This window comes from Oncorhynchus mykiss, chromosome 4 (assembly GCF_057628025.1).
Source record: "Oncorhynchus mykiss isolate SJ-2025 chromosome 4, ASM5762802v1, whole genome shotgun sequence".
In the NCBI taxonomy this organism is placed as follows: Eukaryota; Metazoa; Chordata; class Actinopteri; order Salmoniformes; family Salmonidae; genus Oncorhynchus; species Oncorhynchus mykiss.
Window position 1 is genome coordinate 79,127,966 of NC_143025.1, and position 18,498 is coordinate 79,146,463.

Genomic DNA, 18,498 nt, shown 5'->3' on the forward strand with positions numbered 1-18,498 from the left:
GATTGGAAGGTAAGGGTGCTCTCGAGCGGCTAGATGTTCTAAACCATTCGGCCATCAGATTTGGCACCAATGCTCCTTATAGGACACATCACTGCACTCTATACTTCTCTGTAAACTGGTCATCTCTGTATACCCATCGCAAGACCTACTGGTTGATGCTTATTTATAAAACCCTCTTAGGCCTCACTACCCACATCTGAAATTTCTACTGCAGCCCTCATCCTCCACATACAACACCCGTTCTGCCAGTCACATTCTGTTAAAGGTCTCCAAAGCACACATCCCTGGGTCGCTCCTCTTTTCAGTTCGCTGCAGCTAGCAACTGGAACGAGCTGCAACAAACACTCAAACTGGACAGTATTGTCTCAATCTCTTCATTCAAAGAATCAATCATGGACACTCTTACTGACAGTTATATTGTTGTCTCTACCTTCTGCCCTTTGTGCTATTGTCTGTGCCCAATAATGTTTGTACCATGTTTTATGCTGCTACCATGTTGTGTTGCTACCATGTTGTTGTTATGTTGTGTTGCTACCTTGCTATGTTGTCGTCTTAGGTCTCTCTTTATGTAGTGTTGTCTCTCTTGTCGTAATGTGTGTTTTGTCCTATATTTATATTGTATTTTTTATTATCCCAGGGCCCCGTCCACACAGGAGGCCTTTTGCTAGGCCATCATTGTAAATAAGAATTTGTTCTTAACGGACTTGCCTAGTTAAATAAAGGTTAAATACATTTTTTTAAAGAGTCTAGCTAGCTACCTTTTCAGATATTACAACTTTCACATTTTGTCAAAGTCGAACCTGGTAGGTTAGCTACCTGCAGATTCATGCAGGGTAGTAATGTCACGAGTTGGGATTATGGTCCATTGTTTAGCTATCTAGCTACATGTCTAAAAACTCCACTTTGCAAGTAACTATTTCCATAGAATGTTTATGATGTCACTGCGACAATTGTCGATAGATGTAGCTGGTAAATTTGTTCTGGCCATCTACTCCGATTTCAGAACACTCTCGTCTGAGTGTGCCAGAGTGCAGAATAACTGATGAATTTACGAATGCCCAACACCCGTTGAATATGGCTGGTGTAAGTAAATTGTTGCCAGCAGCACAGTTGCAGTCACCAACACTCTGGATAAGACAAAAACAGCCTAACCAGCTCTGCTAGTGCAAGTAAAATGGTCAGAGATGGGTAGAGCTAAAGCTTAAGAGTGTGTTAACGATGCTAAATGGGTGTAGACAAAGAAGAGCTCGCCAGTAGGTACCAAAACACTCAAGGGCCATTTTCTCAAAAGTGAGGTTACAAGTTTATCAACTTTCAAAGCAGAATTACTTTCCCATTGTTTCTCAACTGTAGTGTATGATATACCATTTTGTAGCTCTAAATCTCTACTTTTATCCAATGTAAAAAACACAATTTCAAATTTTGCTACATGAGACCGAATCGAGCCGGTGGGTCACATATATGGAATAGGGTGCCATTTGGGGCAGAGTTCTGGTTGTGCCTCTTGTAGCTTAAGTACTGACCAGTTTTCCTCGGCTGGGTCCGGAGCGTGTCTCTCGGAGGGCGTAGACGTCCCCACATACAGAGATCTCCCTCCATAGACCCTGTCTGCTCTCCTCAGGGAAGCCCTCAGGGTGCATCACCAGCACCCCGTTGGTAGTCAAACCATCCATGTGGCCATCCGGGTTCTTCCACTTAGTGGCTTTCTCCTGAAGGAGGAGGAGATGATGAAGAAGAAGAAGAAAAGGAAGAAAATCGAGAGAGAACAGAAGCTTGGTTATTTGTATCTATTGCATTCAGTAGGCACCCAGAGGGAGAAAACGTAGGTAGGTACTGCCGGCACCCGTCCACTAGGAACACACTCGTTTGTAACTATTGAATTTGGCCATAACGAAGTGTGATTCTTCTCCAACTCATTTTCAACTGACATCCAACTGTCTGGTCCATCTCTCCATTTGGTCTCTCTACCGAGCCTGTGCTACACACTAACCCCTAGGAAGATGTTTTTGGAGGAGTCGAAGCCAGCGGCATAGATGCGTGCGGTGTAGGGGGGGTTGCGTTCACACACCACCCTGCAGGCGAAGCGGGAGATGGTGCTGGGGGCCACCGAGGGGTCCTCACCCTCCTTCCCCTCTCCTGAAGTGTCCGTCACAACAAAGTCTATTGGACTTTCTGTGGAGCGCCCAATCTGCAGGGAAACGAGTGAGACGGAGAGAAACATTACATGGGATCTTTATTGTGTTCAGAACATGGTTCGATTGGAAAGCAATTTTAAAGGCCCTTTGCTCTACTAGTAGCTAAAAGTAATATTTTATGTAGAGTCATGATTTTCGTTTTATTGATGATTTGAGCTTTTCTTTAGCTTGGTAATTAGGCCAGGACTTGAAGGATCCTGTTGTGCTTATGACTTACCGATACTTTATCTTTCACACAAAAATAGCAGTAACATCCAGCAACATTTATTTTCAAGCTGTGTGTAGTTACTCATATTAAATTAACCACCTGTGATAAAACACTTAAGATACAAGTACATGTATTTATAGTTCTACACCCCTCTCCATCAAATCAAATCAAAATCAAATCCAATTTATTTATATAGCCCTTCGTACATCAGCTGATATCTCAATGTGCTGTACAGAAACCAATCCTAAAACCCCAAACAGCAAGCAATGCAGGTGTAGAAGCACGGTGGCTAGGAAAAACTCCCTAGAAAGGCCAAAACCTAGGAAGAAACCTAGAGAGGAACCAGGATATGTGGGGTGGCCAGTCCTCTTCTGGCTGTGCCGGGTGGAGATTATAACAGAACATGGCCAAGATGTTCAAATGTTCATAAATGACCAGCATGGTCGAATAATAATAATAATAATAATAAGGCAGAACAGTTGAAATTGGAGCAGCAGCACGGCCAGGTGGACTGGGGACAGCAACCATGCTTTGAATGTATCTGGGTCCCTGTTCTCAGCTGGCCACCAACAGACATCTTTTCAGAACTGAATCTTCATCACGTTCCCCTGCGGTTGTAATGTGTGATGTGGTTCTTTCAGTACAGTAAGGGGTTTGGTGTGGTTATTGCCAAGCCCATTGATGGTTCAGAGTATACCCAGCATCCGAGTCAAAATTAGGCATCCAATAAAAACTCTGGAGAACGTGGTATACACATAGCAGAAGCCATAAATAATAACCAAGTCCTTCAATGATCTATTCAAAAAGGGAAAGTGGTAGCAACACCTCTTTCTGTTCTTCCTGGTTATGGAAGACAAAGAACTCAGTGTTCTCTAGATAAGCTGGCATCATTCTGGTATTTAGCCTAAATAAAACCCTTGTTGTGGTGTTTACCTGGAACATGTCAGTGTCGTTGTCGTGGCAGTACTCCACCACCACTGTCTGGTTGCGGGACAGAGTGAATGAGATGCTGTGCTGCCCTCTGCTGTGGACTGCCTGCAATCACACACGGACACAGACACAGACACAGCAATAATCCTTTTACCCTGTCCACTCTTACTGTAGGTTACCATGAGGACAGAATTTCCCACCATAGGAAGACTATGGTAACATCACACACACACCTTGCTGTCGTGTGGTGTGTTGAGGATGTGAACAGTGCTGGGTTTGACTCCGTTGGCCTTGGTCCTCCGGTACAGAGCGAAGCGGCTCTTCCTCCTCCCCCTGTCCCCACTGGGCAGAGAACCATTGTACCTACAGAGAACACAAAAACAAGTACACAGAGAGGCTACATAATTAGCGAAAGGGAATACCGCATGTATCCCATTCACCTCATGTGATCATTGAAGACAGTTGATATCGCAAATCAATACTGATCATTAGGCTCTTTTGTTTTGGCAGTTGGATGCCTGTAGGCATACTTTGCCACATAATTAAATATCCCTTTTATTATGCTAGCCTATCACACCCACCACTCATTCCTCACAGACAACTAATGTATTGTACAACTGCCTGCTCATCCATTGGTAAGTACAACATGAGCCCAATTCACTGACAGGCCGCTTAGAATAGTGCGGTTACTGTGTGAACCCTCTTTACACTGAAATACCAATTAAACTGTATTCAGTGTGTGTGTGTGTGTGTGTGTGTGTGTGTGTGTGTGTGTGTGTGTGTAAGCAAGCAAGAGATGGAAAGAGAAAGAGTGGATGAGTAAGCGTTAGCCTAAGTGGAACGGTGCTGTCATCTCTGCTGATTGTTCAAACCTAAACTCTTTGTGTGTCGTCTCTAGTTTCCTGGGCAACAGAGTGGAGCTGCGCTGTCATGCTAGGAGTTCACAGACAGGGCCGCATGCTGGTTTTAGCTTTCAGCTAATCAGCGGTATTGTACCTATTAAAGACTATTCGGATGATGCCCAGTGGGCACAAAGCCCTTTGTGAGGGGACATCAACTCTGCTTCCAAATCAACTCTCCCGCTCTCTCAATATCTTTCCATTTCCCAGTGTTAGAATAGGGCGGCCCTGTCATGAGATCTGAGGAGAGGAAGCTGAAGGGAACACACTGCTACCTGTACAATTACCCTGTGTCACATTAGGACAGAGCTGAGGGAGAAGGGAGAGGAGTTAGAAGGCAGGGAGAGGGCAGAAAGAGGAGAAATATACCAGAAAGAGAGAGCAGGAAGAGAGGGCAGAGAGAAAGGGGGTGGACATGAGGGAGAGAGGGGGCAGAAGGAGAACAGGGCAAAGGTCATGAAGAGGGATACAGAAAGACTGCGGTCCAAACACTTAAAAATACACACCCTCGTCCACTTACCCTTGCCTTATGCCCTTGGGGGAATCCCCGTCACCATCTTGGAGTGAGGTCCAAATGACTAGCCAAGCAAGGGACGTTTTCAACGTAAGCCCCTCAGTCCTCGTTTTTAGTCGGCTTTGCGAGTGCACAATAATGTTCACTCCGGGGCCTGAAACTCCCCATAATTCAATTTGCGACGATTGTACATCTGCTAAGAAAAGTCAGTGAAAACTTAAATACAACATGAATGGAGAAGTCAACATACTAGTGTCATGACGTTGGTCTGTGGGTAAGGTTTATGACCCCCCCCCCATAAATACCTTTCTCCCTTCCCTCTCTCTGACTCTACTGAGGGACTCTTGAATAGCCTTTGTTAAACATAGAGCGTCTGGGAACATCAAACAAGTGGAGGGAAAGGAACCATATTTCGGTAATAGAACCAGGTACTTAATAAATATGATGTCAGTTCGGTTGTCATCTGAGACATTATGACTGATGACAGGATGACAAACTATCTGGGAAAGTCTACACATTATAGTTATCAGATTCACATGGAATTGTTGTGCAATTTAAATGCAATTTAAATAAAACTATTTGTGTAAAGATTAAATGTAATTTTAGCTTCCAAATGAGAGAATTGGGTTTTCATAAGATTAGAGCTCTGCTCAATCAGTGGCCCGCCCCTGTGAAGAGACATGGGTAATAAACTATGAAACACACCCTTTTCTCCCTCCACTATATAAGCCCTTGATGAAAATGTAACCTTCTGTTCCGGGTACATTAGGACGACGGTCCGATGTCAGAAGGATTCAGATAATAACTACAGAACGACGCCAACCTCAGCGTGAGCTTTGGTTGCGAATGGTATGAACTTTGAACTCTTATTCGCTATAGAAGTGATACCTCCTAGCCGTTGAGTTCGCAGCGACCGCTGTAAACGTGGGCTAGGAAAGGACGGACAGAGTATTCCATCTACCACACAACGACGACACTACAACGTATCCCGTTCACCACCAGAGACACTCTTCAAAGGACAAAGGACTTTGTTGGGCAACACGGCCTTCCATCCACCACCAACCTATTGAAGCGCAGTTCAGAGTAAATATTTATTGCATTTTCCTTTTCCAAATGGGCGGAGATTTAGAATGCACAAGATTTTGTATTTACGATAGAGTAGCTACCTATGGCCCAATAGAGACATAGCTTCTCCCTTTGTTCCTCAAGTCTACCCACTCTTTCACTCAAACCCAATCCCCTTTTCTTTGTGTAACCAGCGGTCATATCTGTTCCGTCCGCTAGGGACGTTTTCCTTCATGACATAATTTGTAATCAAGGTATGATTCATTCTGTGCGATTAGTTAGGTATTTAGTAAATAAATAATTAAACCCAATTTTGTATTGCTGATTCAACTTGTTAGCCAGGGTTCGTGAAGATAACCAAGAATTTACAACTCTCAGATGAGACTGAAATAAGGTGACGATTAATATTGACTGCTATTGGTGTAAAATATTACTAGATCTTTAAGAGTTTCTTCGGAAGATAACTGCTCTATAAATATTATTTCGTGGTACCCTGACTTTCTAGTTAATTACATTTACATGATTAGCTCAATCAGGTAATATTAATTACAGAGAAAGGATTTTATAGAATAGCATGTCATATCACTTAATCCGGCATAGCCAAAGACACGACACTAGTGTAAGTAAAAACGAATGTAAATAAGATAGATAAGGTGCTACTAAATGCACATGACGGCACAAACATGTCTCGGAAAAGGTACATACGTTTTTGTTTGGAAAATGTGGAAATAAAACATTTTCCTTATTTTCCAGCTAGGCAGGCTAACGTTAGTTAGCTAATTAACTTGATAGCTATCGTACAGTAGGCGTATATTAATAATTACATATTTAATACAAGTAGACATGCACTCATAATTGACTGTTGTGCATATAAAGCACCCACAAGCTACCGGTGGCTGAAAACACAATAATTTCCGGCTAAGGGTGGTCAATATAAAAATAATTCCTTCCTCCCTCGCCCCTTGCCCTGCAAGTGTAAACTCGTCAAATGTAATGATACGTCATCATCATTAAGTGTCCACTTAATTTGAGGCTGAAGGGATAGGGTGGCTTTTAAGTGTTTGGACCGCAGCCAAAAAGATGAGAGGGTTGAGATGCGATGAGATACATTTGACCTGGCCAGTTCTGGTCCGACAGCGTCACGCATATGCACCTCGGCAGCACATTGTACACAATATGAAATATTCACTCCCTCTGCTGAGAGAAAGGCAAGCGATAGCAGCAAAGTCTTGTATGGTAATACTTAGAGAAGTTAAATGAGAAGAAAATGCTAACTTAACGAGATGAGATTGAGGTACAGTAATGGTAGTACAGGTGCAATGCTTAACCATCCAGAAGGGACGCCAGTGAGACCCAAACCTTTAAGTGTGAGAGAGAAAGAGAAGACACAGGCTAGCACACAGAGCCCACTCAGCCCAGTGTAACTAAGGTAATGAAGGAGAGATAGCAGACAGACAGGGACTCACTGCAGAACAGACATCACCTCACATGTCCTGCACTGAGATATGCTCTGCAGTCTCTGCCTGTCTGTGATCCTTAAGGTGTACCTGGCAAATCATGCCATCGCAGCAGGATATAATCAAATCAATATTTATTTATACAGCACATTTCAAACATGGAATGCAACGCAATGTGCTTTACAGGAAAACAAAAACAAAAAACGAAAAGAAAAGCTGAAATATTTACTACAGAGAAAACATAATATAAAAAAATTAACTATGACAAATTGAACAACTAAAAAGCACACTAAGGAAAAGCATAGCTAAGAAAATGTGTCCACAGTTTCAGCCCCCCTCCGCTTCTCTGGCAGGCAATTCCAGAACCTGGGGGCATAATAACTAAAGGCTGTCTCTCCATGCCTCTTGGTCCTAGGCTATAGGATAGTTAAAAGGCCAGTGCCAGAGGACCTGGAGGGACCCATTGGGTACATAACCTAATAGCATGTCTAACATTTATTGGGGTGCACATTCATGGATTGATTTAAGAAACCAATAGAATCATCTTTAATGAATTCGAAAACTCACTGGCAGCCAGTGCAGAGACCTTAAAACCACACCGTGACTGGGACGGGGAAAAGGGTTCGAAGCCGAGTCACGACAGACCAGAAAAATGCGAGTCCAATTCAAGACCATGATTGTAATTTTGTCAAATCAGCACCATAAGAGTTGAAAATGTCAAGTATTTCAGAACATATAGATTCTTTAGACATTCAAAATTGTGCAAAAGGGCATGCTGAAGGAAAATAGAGCCGCTCTACAAATTATTAATAACCCAAACACAGTGGTAAACAATGGACCTTCTACGCCTTCAGAGAAGGGCTAAGGATTTAAAAAATAATGATTATAATAATATATTAATGATAATAATTATGTTATTTTCAAAGATGTTCTGATTTAATCTCAGGGGTTAACACTGAAGAGAAAGAGAAAAAGAGGAAGAGAAAAAAAAAGGTCCAATCAGCAGTTCTTTGCTGGTCTCTCTGGAGATAAATCTAAACTCAGCAAAAAAAGGAAACATCATCTCACTGTCAACTGTGTTTATTTTCAGCAAACTTATCATGTGCAAATATTTGTATGAACATAAGATTCAACAGACATAAACTGAACAAGTTCCAAGGAGATGTGACGAACATAAATGGAATAATGTGTCCCTGAACAAAGGGAGGGAGGGGGTCAAAATCAAAAGTAACAGTCAGTATCTGGTGTGGCCACCAGCTGCATTAAGTACTGCAGTGCATCTCCTCCTCATGGACTGCACCAGATTTGCCAGTTCTTGCTTTGAGATGTTACCCCACTCTTCCACCAAGGCACCTGCAAGTTCCCGGATATTTCTGGGGGAATTGACCCTAACCCCCTCCCTCCGATCCAACAGATGTGCTCAATAGGATTGAGATCCGGGCTCTTCGCTGGCCATGGCACAACACTGACATTCCTGTCCTGCAGGAAGGGTACAGAACGAGCAGTATGGGTGGTGGCATTGTCATGCTGGAGGGTCATGTCAGGATGAGCCTGCAGGAAGGGTACCACATGAGGGAGGAGGATGTCTTCCCTGTAACGCACAGCATTGAGATCGTCAGCAATGACAACAAGCTCAGTCCAGTGATACACCGCCCCAGACCATGACGGATCCTCCACCTCCAAATCGACCCCGCTCCAGAGTACAGGCCTCGGTGTAATGCTCATTCCAACGACAATAAACGCAAATTTGACCATCACCCCTGGTGAGACAAAACCGCGACTCGTCAGTGGCACTTTTTGCCAGTCCTGTCTGGTCCAGCGATGGTGGGTTTGTGCCCATAGGTGACATTGTTGCCTGTGATGTCTGGTGAGAACCTGCCTTACAACAGGCCTACAAGCCGTCAGTCCAGCCTCTCTCAGACTATTGTGCATTCCTGGTGTAACTCGGACAGTTGTTGTTGCCATCCTATACCTGTACCTGTCTCACCCACACGTGTTGTTACACGTGGTCTGCCACTGCAAGGACGATCAGCTGTTTGTCCTGTCTCCCTTTGGTGCTGTCTTAGGCGTCTCACAGTACGGACATTGCAATTTATTGTCCTGGCCACATCTGCAGTCCTCATGCCTCCTTGAAGCATGCCTAAGGCACATTCACGCAGGGACCCTGGGCATCTTTCTTTTGGTGTTTTTCAGTCAGTAGAAAGGTCTCTTTAGTGTCCTAAATTTTCATAACTGTGACCTTAACTTCTTGACGCTACCCATCCCTGTCGCGGGATAATTTTCGTCAGCAACCGCTGAATAGCATAGCGCCACAGTCAAATAATATTACTAAAAAATATTCATATTCATGAAATCACAAGTGCAATATTGCAAAACACAGCTTAACCCTTTGTTAATCTACCTGTCGTCTCAGATTTTGAAATTATGCTTTACAGCGAAAGCAATCCAAGCGTTTGTGTAAGTTTATCGATAGCCTAGCATAGCATTATGTACACTTAGCATCAGGAAGCTTGGTCACGAAAATCAGAAAAGCAATCAAATTAACCATTTACCTTTGATGATCTTCGGATGTTTTCACTCACAAGACTCCCAGTTACACAACAAATGTTCCTTTTGTTCCATAAAGATTATTTTTATACCCAAAATACCTCAGTTTGTTTGTCGCGTTATGTTCAGAAATCCACAGGAAAGAGCGGTCACGACAACGCAGACGGAAAATCCAAATAGTCTCCATAATGTCCACAGAAACATGTCAAACGTTTTTTATAATCATTCCTCAGGTTGTTTTTAAAATATATATATTCGATAATATATCAACCGAGTGTGTAGGTTTTTCAATAACATCGGGTGGAACAATGGCCGCTTTACTCTATAGCGCACAACTCACTCTGAGAGCCCCCACCGATCCACTTCCGCAATGTGATCTTTCACGCTCATTTTTCAAAACAAAAGCCTGAAACTATGTCTAAAGACTGTTGACACCTTAGGGAAGTCATAGAAAAAGGAATCTGGTTGATATCCCTTTAAATGGAGGATAGGCATGCATAGGAACAGAAGGGTTTCAAAATAAGAGGCACTTCCTGATTGGATTTTCCTCAGGGTTTCGCCTGCAATATCAGTTCTGTTATACTCACAGACAATATTTCAATAGTTTTGGAAACTGTAGAGTGTTTTCTATGCTAAACTGACAATTATATGCATATTCTAGTTTCTGGGGCTGAGAAATAGGCCATTTCAAATGGGTACGTTTTTTAGCCAAAAACGAAAATACTGCCCCCTACACGCAAAAGGTTAATTGCCTACAGTCTGTAAACTGTTAGTGTCTTAACGGCCGTTCCACAGGTGCATGTTCATTAATTGTTCATGGTTCATTGAACAAGCATGGGAAACAGTGTTTAAACCTTTTACAATGAAGATCTGTGAAGTTATTTGGATTTTTATGAATTATCTTTGAAAGGCAGGGTCCTGAAAAAGGGATGTTTATTTTTCTGCTGAGTTTAGATATCCAAGTCAGCCATTGGCTAGGCCATCATAAGCTAGATAAAGCCATCTGCCATTCAATTGTATCAGGGCAAAATTTTGGCGTGACATTAGAATCAACCAATCACATTTTGACTGAATGGGTGGAACCGTTAACAAAAACCTATGGAAACCTCTGAATTCTTGAAGGCCAACAGATCACGACGGCAAAAGCGAGCAGTAGTTTTCCCACTATCTAGCTAGCTAGCTTTTGTTGTCGGCTAGTTTGCAGGGGCTGCAGCAGGTGTTATTGAAGATGTTGTTGCTCATTTTTTTTTAGCTTCTTAATTTTCAAGAATAACGTTCAACAAGAAGTTACGTTTCAAATTATCATCACCTGGTGAGTGGAACGGTGTTTTTTTTATTCCGTTACTCATCTGTTTGAAAATAACTTGTGTGTGAAACACTGTTGCATTTAAAGTGGAACTGACAGCATTTTAGCAACATGACATCTTATTAATATCTGTTCATATACACTTCCAGGAAGAATATGGCACTTCTTAAAAACATTATCTGACAAGCGACCACTTAGATATGGTCATTTTCACGATTTTATAAATTCTTAGAATGTTTGTTAAAATTCTTTAACAATATAGAGTGGGAAAGCGTCCGTGCGTTTGGACAATTAATAGACACTGCAGTAAATAAATCAGAATAAAAACATCTGTCTTGTCCAGGACCGGAGTCTACACAGACTGGCGCGCTATTGCCAATCAGAGCAACAGTAGGCCTTTATACAAACAAGCCATTTGCCACATGGGCCTGCTAACATTCGCTTTGAACTGGTCTTTACAGGAAGTTGCAACAGCGCAACTTTAGATCATTAGAACGCATTCGCCAAAAGCCACCTGAATGAATTTCTGCAAATATGTAAACACCACGGGAGTCCTCTTACATTTTGAAACTTATTCTGCAGCTTGCCTGCCAATGCATGCTTGTCCCAACCAAGCACCCAAGCTAACTGGCTAAAGTTGGCTAGCTTTCTAGCTAGCCAACTACTTCCAGACACAAATGAGAGAACACCTTATTTTACTCGCCGTAGCAGAGCTGGTTAGCCTGTTAACATGTTTCTAGAGCATTCCTGATTCACTATTACTTTTTTTGTCTACGTTTACACCGGTCACATTCAGCTGCTGTTGCACATTCGTAAATTCTTCAGTTGTTCTGCGCACTGACACACTCAGATGAGAGTGCTCTGAATCGGAGTAGATAGCATATCTTTTGCATTTGCAAATTCATTCTGGCTAACTGGATAACAATGATTTAAGTTCTTGCTAGCTAACCAAATGACACCTGCATCTCTAGCTGTGTATAGCTACCGAAAAACGATATGAGGGGAAAAAGTCAGTCACTAACCTACTTCTCCAATGGCATGGCATCCTCCTAGCAGTTAGCTAGCATTAGGCTCTGTGTTTTTATCTTGCTACATAAATAGATACCCTAGCCTCTATTAGCCACATTATGACTGACTTATGATCATTGCCCTTGCTAGTTTGATTATATTGACATTCCCAGCCTTAGTTACATTCGTCCGTTTTTGTCCAGAATATTGAGTAAGTGCAACCCGAATGGAGGCAGCAAACAATGTACCAGTCCAGCTGTGATTTACAACCACATAGCAATATTTTTAGGACTACCATGAAATGTATTGGTGAATCATATTAATCATGCATTGAACTGCATCCATCTATTCTGCCAACAATGCTTAGTTTATGTCATGGAACTTTGAGTCTAATATAACCTGTTTTTAAAACCTCTTATAAAGTTGGTTTTGTAGCATAAACTGGGAATTGTATATTTTTTACTGATATGATTGTTTGTTTCATATCTGCAAAGTAGTTAAAATGCTGTCACTTCCACTTTAAACTTTAGATCACCGGTTACTTTTTTTTTTTTTGCAATGGGAAGTAATAGTTGTACATTTCGATTGGGAAATGCTCAACGGTTGTGTTTTTGTATTCTTATGATTGGCACCTAGTGGCTTATTATGTCCGAGGTTATGGACCGCCTATCCTTTAACATCATGTTGTATGTTACTGCTGTCTTTCCATTGGCCCTATGCAGTGGTGTAGGGAAAGGGGGATACCTAGTCAGTTGTACAACTGAATGCATTCACCTGCAATGTGTCTTCCGCTTTTAACCCAACCCCTCTGAATCAGAGGCGCGGAGGGCTGCCTCTCTGGGATATGTGGGACGGTAGCGTCCCACCTGGCCAACATCCAGTGAAAATGCAGCGCGCCAAATTCAAATAAATTACTATAAAAATTAAACTTTGATGAAATCACACATTCAATATACCAAATTAAAGCTACACTTGTTGTGAATCCAGCCAACGTGTCAGATTTAAAAAATGCTTCATGGTGAAAGCAAACGATGCTATTATCTGAGGATAGCACCCCAGTAAACAGAGAGAAAAGCATATTTCAACCCTGCAGGCGCGACACAAAACGCAGAAATAAAAATATAATTCATGCCTTACCTTTGACGAGCTTCTTCTGTTGGCACTCCAATATGTCCCATAAACATCACAAATGGTCCTTTTGTTCGATTAATTCCATCGATATATATCCAAAATGTCCATTTATTTGGCGCGTTTGATCCAGAAAAACACCGGTACCAACTTGCGCAACGTGACTACAAAATATCTCAAAAGTTACCTGTAAGCATTGTCTAAACATTTCAAATTACTTTTGTAATACAACTTTAGGTATTTTTTAACGTAAATAATCAATAAAATTGAAGACGGGATATACTGTGTTCAATACCGAAGGAAAACAAAGTGGAGCGTGCTTTCAGGTCATGCGCCTCTAACAAAGAGTACACTTCCCTCGAGCCTCATTCTGAACAGTGTTACTTCTTCATTTCTCAAAGGAAAAACCTCAACCAATTTCTAAAGACTGCTGACATCCAGTGGAAGCGATAGGAACTACAGGAAAGTGGATTAGAAATCTGGATTCCCAATGAAAACCCATTGAAAAGAGTGAACTCAAAACAAATTGAACGGTTTGTCCTCGGGGTTTCGCCTGCCAAATAAGTTCTGTTATACTCACAGACATGATTGAAACAGTTTTAGAAACTTCAGAGTGTATGCATATCTTATCTTCTGGGTGTGAGTAGCAGGCCGTTTACTTTGGACACACTTTTCATCCGGACGTGAAAATACTGCCCCCGGTCCCAAAGAAGTTAATCGACAGCCACGTCGTCAGCACCCGGAGAACATTGGGTTAACTGCCTTGCTCAGGGGCAGAATGACAGATTTTTTACCTTGTCATTAAGTAACCTTTTGGTTACTGGCCCAACGCGCCAACCTGCCAGGCTGGAGAAGTGGGTATACACAGATTTTGCCAAAAAGTTCCCAATTGGCCTGCCCAGCGAAGGAAAGGCACCCTGTGTGAGTTTTTCCAGATTATTTTTTTAATGCAAAAATTTGATGGTCCACAACAATGCTTAAATCACATCAATTTGATTTGGTGGGCCTGTTAGGGCCTGGCTCCCCAGTGGATGGGCCTCTGTCCACCGAGGCCCATCCATGTCTACACCCCTGATGCAAACAGTACATGATGACAATTGCACATCACAAATAGCCTACTTACAAACACTTTGGACTAAACTTTTTAAATACCTGGTTTGCATACCCATTGTTGCCTTAGTTAACATTTACTGGTAGATATCTTAAATTGTAAATGTCTTTCCGACCCCACCAGCTACCAATGTCATTCTTCTGTGAGTTGCTCCATGCCAAAACCAGTCGAGAGCTGCACTTTCTTGCTGCCTGCAGATGATATTCTGCTGAAACTAGGCTGTGTGCGGCGTGCATGTGAATATATTTCACTTGCTTTGCGATTGTGTAGACTATGTTGGGCATGACTACTCTACTGTACTACATACTTGATAAGTAGTATACCTCCACTACACTACTTTGGTACGCATCAGTAGGGATTAATAAGTGAGTATACACAATGCCCATTGAAAACAAAGTGGGTATACGGCTCCACTACACCACTGGCCCTTTGTGTTTTACAAAAAGTACACTGTCCTACATGAGTGCGCTGGTATTATGGTTGCTGTCCTTTCAGAATCACCAACCTGTCACACACTGAAGGCCTATGAGGTTTGCCACTGAGCAAACATGTCTATAATAGATATTAAGGCTGTTAAGAGACTGTATTAATGTTACAAGAAAGGAGTGTATATATTTGGCCTGGCGAAGCGGTTTTATGCGCTAATGGAATGGAAGCTAATAAGAGTTTTTTTACTCTGCTGGTCTCGGGAAGAAATTAGTACAAATGTATTCAAATCATTTCTAATTTTATTAGTCACATGCGCCGAGGTGTAGACCATACAGTGAAATGCTTACTTACGAGTCCCTAACCAACACTGCAGTTAAAAAAATATGAATAAGAAATAAAAGCAACAAGTAATTAAAGAGCAGCAGTAAAATAATAGCGAGACTTTATACGGGGGGGTACGGGTAGAGTCAATGTGCGGGGACACCGGTTAGTTGAGGTAATATGTACATGTAGGTAGAGTTATTAAAGTAACTATGCATAGATGATAACAACAGAGAGTAGCAGCGGTGTAAAAGAGGGGGGAGGGGGCAATGCTCTGTCCTCTTTTTCCCGTATTCCACAATCATCTCCTTTGTCTTGATCATGGTGAGGGTGAGGTTGTTGTCCTAGCACCACACGGCCAGGTCTTTGACCTCCTCCCTACAGACTGTTTCGTCGTTGTCGGTGATCAGGCCTACCACTGTTGTGTCATCGGCAAACTTAATGGTGTTGGAGTCGTGCCTGGCCATGCAGTCATGAGTGAACAGGGAGTACAGGAGGGACTGAACACACACCCCTGAGGAGCCCCTGTGTTGAGGATCAGCGTGACATATGTGTTGCTACCTACCCTTACCACCTGGGGGCGTCCCGTCAGGAAGTTCAGGATCCAGTTGCAGAGGGAGGTGTTTAGTCCCAGGGTCCTTAGCTTATTGATGAGCTTTGAGGGCACTATAGTGTTGAACGCTGAGCTGTAGTCAATGAATAGCATTGTCACATAGATGTTCCATTTGTCCAGGTGGAAAAGGGCAGTGTGGAGTGCAATAGAGATTGCATCATCTGTGGATCTGTTAGGGCGGTATGCAGATTGGAGTGGTTCTAGGGTTTCTGGGATAATGGTGTTGATATGAGCCATGACCAGCCTTTCAAAGCACTTCATGGCTACTGACATGAGTGCTATGGGTCGGTCGTCATTTAGACAGGTTACCTAACCCTATTACAGGGGCTGAGTCACTGGCTTACTGGTGCTCTTCCATGCCGTCCCTGGGAGGGGTGCGTCACTTGAATGGGTTGAGTCACTGACGTGTCCTTCCTGTCTTGGTTGGCGCCCCCCCTTGGGTTGTGCCATGGCGGAGATCTTTGTGGGCTATCCTCGGCCTTGTCTCAGGATGGTAAGTTGGTGGTTGAAGATATCCCTCTAGTGGTGTGGGGGCTGTGCTTTGGCAAAGTGGGTGGGGTTATATCCTGCCTGTTTGGCCTGTCCGGGGGTATCATCGGATGGGGCCACAGTGTCTCCTGACCCCTCCTGTCCATAGGCAATTTGTATAGGCTCAGTGACGGCTAGATATCAGCCTGTGACTAGAAACATGATGGTATGTACTGGTGAAGAGAGAGTTTTAGACCCACAGCTCTGCTTCCAGTTCTCAACTACATTCTAACTGCTCTGCTCACACACAAAAAAAGGTATAAATCCAATATAACATAACCATGGAAGGGATCCACCATTTTGTGCAGCTTTCTGGGACAGGTTATTCTTGTAATTGTTGATGAAGATTCAATCAAAATGTTTATTTCTGCATCTCTTTCAGTCATGTTTGTTTGCCTGTTCAGTCATGTTTCTTTGCATGTTTGGCCCTGTCCGGGGGTATCATCGGATGGGGCCACAGTGTCTCCTGACCCCTCCTGTCTCAGCCTCCAGTATTTATGCTGCGTTAGTTTGTGTCGGGGGGCTAGGGTCAGTCTGTTATATCTGGAGTATTTCTCCTGTCTTATCCGGTGTCCTGTGTTAATTTAAGTATGCTCTCTCTAATTCTCTCTTTCTTTCTTTCTCTCGGAGGACCTGAGCCCTAGAACCATGCTTCAGGACTACCTGGCATGATGACTCCTTGCTGTCCCCAGTCCACCTGGACGTGCTGCTGCTCCAGTTTAAACTGTTCTGCCTGCGGCTATGGAACCCTGACCCGTCCACCGGACGTGCTACCTGTCCCAGACATGCTGTTTTCAACTCTCTAGAGACAGCAGGAGCGGTAGAGATACTCTCGGCTATGAAAAGCCAACTGACATTTACTCCTGAGGTGCTGACTTGTTGCACCCTCGACAACTACTGTGATTATTATTATTTGACCATGCTGGTCATTCATGAACATTTGAACATCTTGGCCATGTTCTGTTATAATCTCTTCCCGGCACAGCCAGAAGAGGACTGGCCACCCCTCATAGCCTGGTTCCTCTCTAAGTTTCTTCCTAGGTTTTGGCCTTTCTAGGGAGTTTTTCCTAGCCACAGTGCTTCTACACCTGCATTGCTTGCTGTTTGGGGTTTTAGGCTGGGTTTCTGTACAGCACTTTGATATATCAGCTGATGTAAGAAAGGCTATATAAATACATTTTATTTGATTTGATTAGTGTTCTTGGACACTAATGGTGGTCTGCTTAAAACATGTTGGTATTACAGACTCAGACAGGGAGAGGTTGAAAATGTCAGTGAAGACACTTGCCAGTTGGTCAGCGCATGCTCGCAGTACACGTCCTGGTAATCCGTCTGGCCCTGCGGCCTTGTGAATGTTGACCTGTTTAAAGGTCTAACTCACATCGGCTGTGGAGAGCGTGATCACACAGTCGTCCGGAACAGCTGGTGCTCTCATGCTTGTTTCAGTGTTTTTTGCCTCGAAGCGAGCATTTAAGTACTTTAGCTAGTCTGGTAGGCTTGTGTCACTGGGCAGCTCCAGGCAGTGCTTCCCTTTGTAGTCTGTAATGGTTTGCAAGCCCTGCCACATCCGACGAGCGTCGGAGCCGGTGTAGTATGATTCGATCTTAGCTCTGTATTGACGCTTTGCCTGTTTGATGGTTCGTCGGAGGGCATAGAGGAATTTCTTATAAGCTTCCCGGGTTAGAGCCCCGCTCCTTGAAAGCGGCAACTCTAGCCTTTAGCTCAGTGCGGATGTTGCCTGTAATCCATGGCTTCTGGTTGGGGTATGTACGTACGGTCACTGTGGGGACCACGTCGTCGATAACACTTATTGATGAAGCCAATGACTGATGTGGTGTACTCCTCAATGTCATTGAAGGAATCCCGGAACATATTCCAGTCTGTGCTAGCAAAACAGTCCTATAGCTTAGCATCAGCTTCATCTGACCACTTTTTTTATTGATCGAGTCACTGGTGCTTCCTGCTTTAATTTTTGCTTGTAAGCAGGAATCAGGAGGATAGAATTATGGTCAGATTTGCCAAATGGAGGGTGAGGGAGAGCTTTGTATGCATCTCTGTGTGTGAAGTAAAGGTGGTTCAGAGTGTTTTCCCTCTGGTTTCACATTTAACATGCTGATAGAAATTTGGTAAGAAATATTTAAGTTTCCCTGCGTTAAAGTCCCCGGCTACTAGGAGCAAAAAAGAGGAATCTGACAGTCCGTGGTGAGTAATAGCAGTTCTTATGTCCAGAAGTTATTTT

The 18,498-nt window shown here is 43.1% G+C and overlaps 1 protein-coding gene across 3 annotated transcripts in view; it reads right to left on the reverse strand.

The window, feature by feature from the left end:
- LOC110522468 (E3 ubiquitin-protein ligase pellino homolog 2) overlaps window positions 1–18,498 on the reverse strand; it is a 30,403-nt gene that overhangs the window by 8,902 nt on the left and 3,003 nt on the right. Inside the window, exons 2-6 of one of the 3 annotated variants that reach the window (XM_090233101.1) lie at window positions 4,753–4,939; window positions 3,567–3,696; window positions 3,337–3,438; window positions 1,991–2,188; window positions 1,524–1,709 (exon numbers count right to left, since the gene is read on the reverse strand). In XM_090233101.1, coding sequence (XP_090089227.1) covers window positions 1,524–1,709; window positions 1,991–2,188; window positions 3,337–3,345 — 393 coding nt within the window. In that variant the 5' untranslated portion in view covers window positions 3,346–3,438; window positions 3,567–3,696; window positions 4,753–4,939. Of the gene's footprint in view, window positions 1–1,523; window positions 1,710–1,990; window positions 2,189–3,336; window positions 3,439–3,566; window positions 3,697–4,752; window positions 4,947–18,498 lie in introns of those variants that run through there. The other 2 variants (XM_090233102.1, XM_021600888.3) reach the window with 2 other exon arrangements.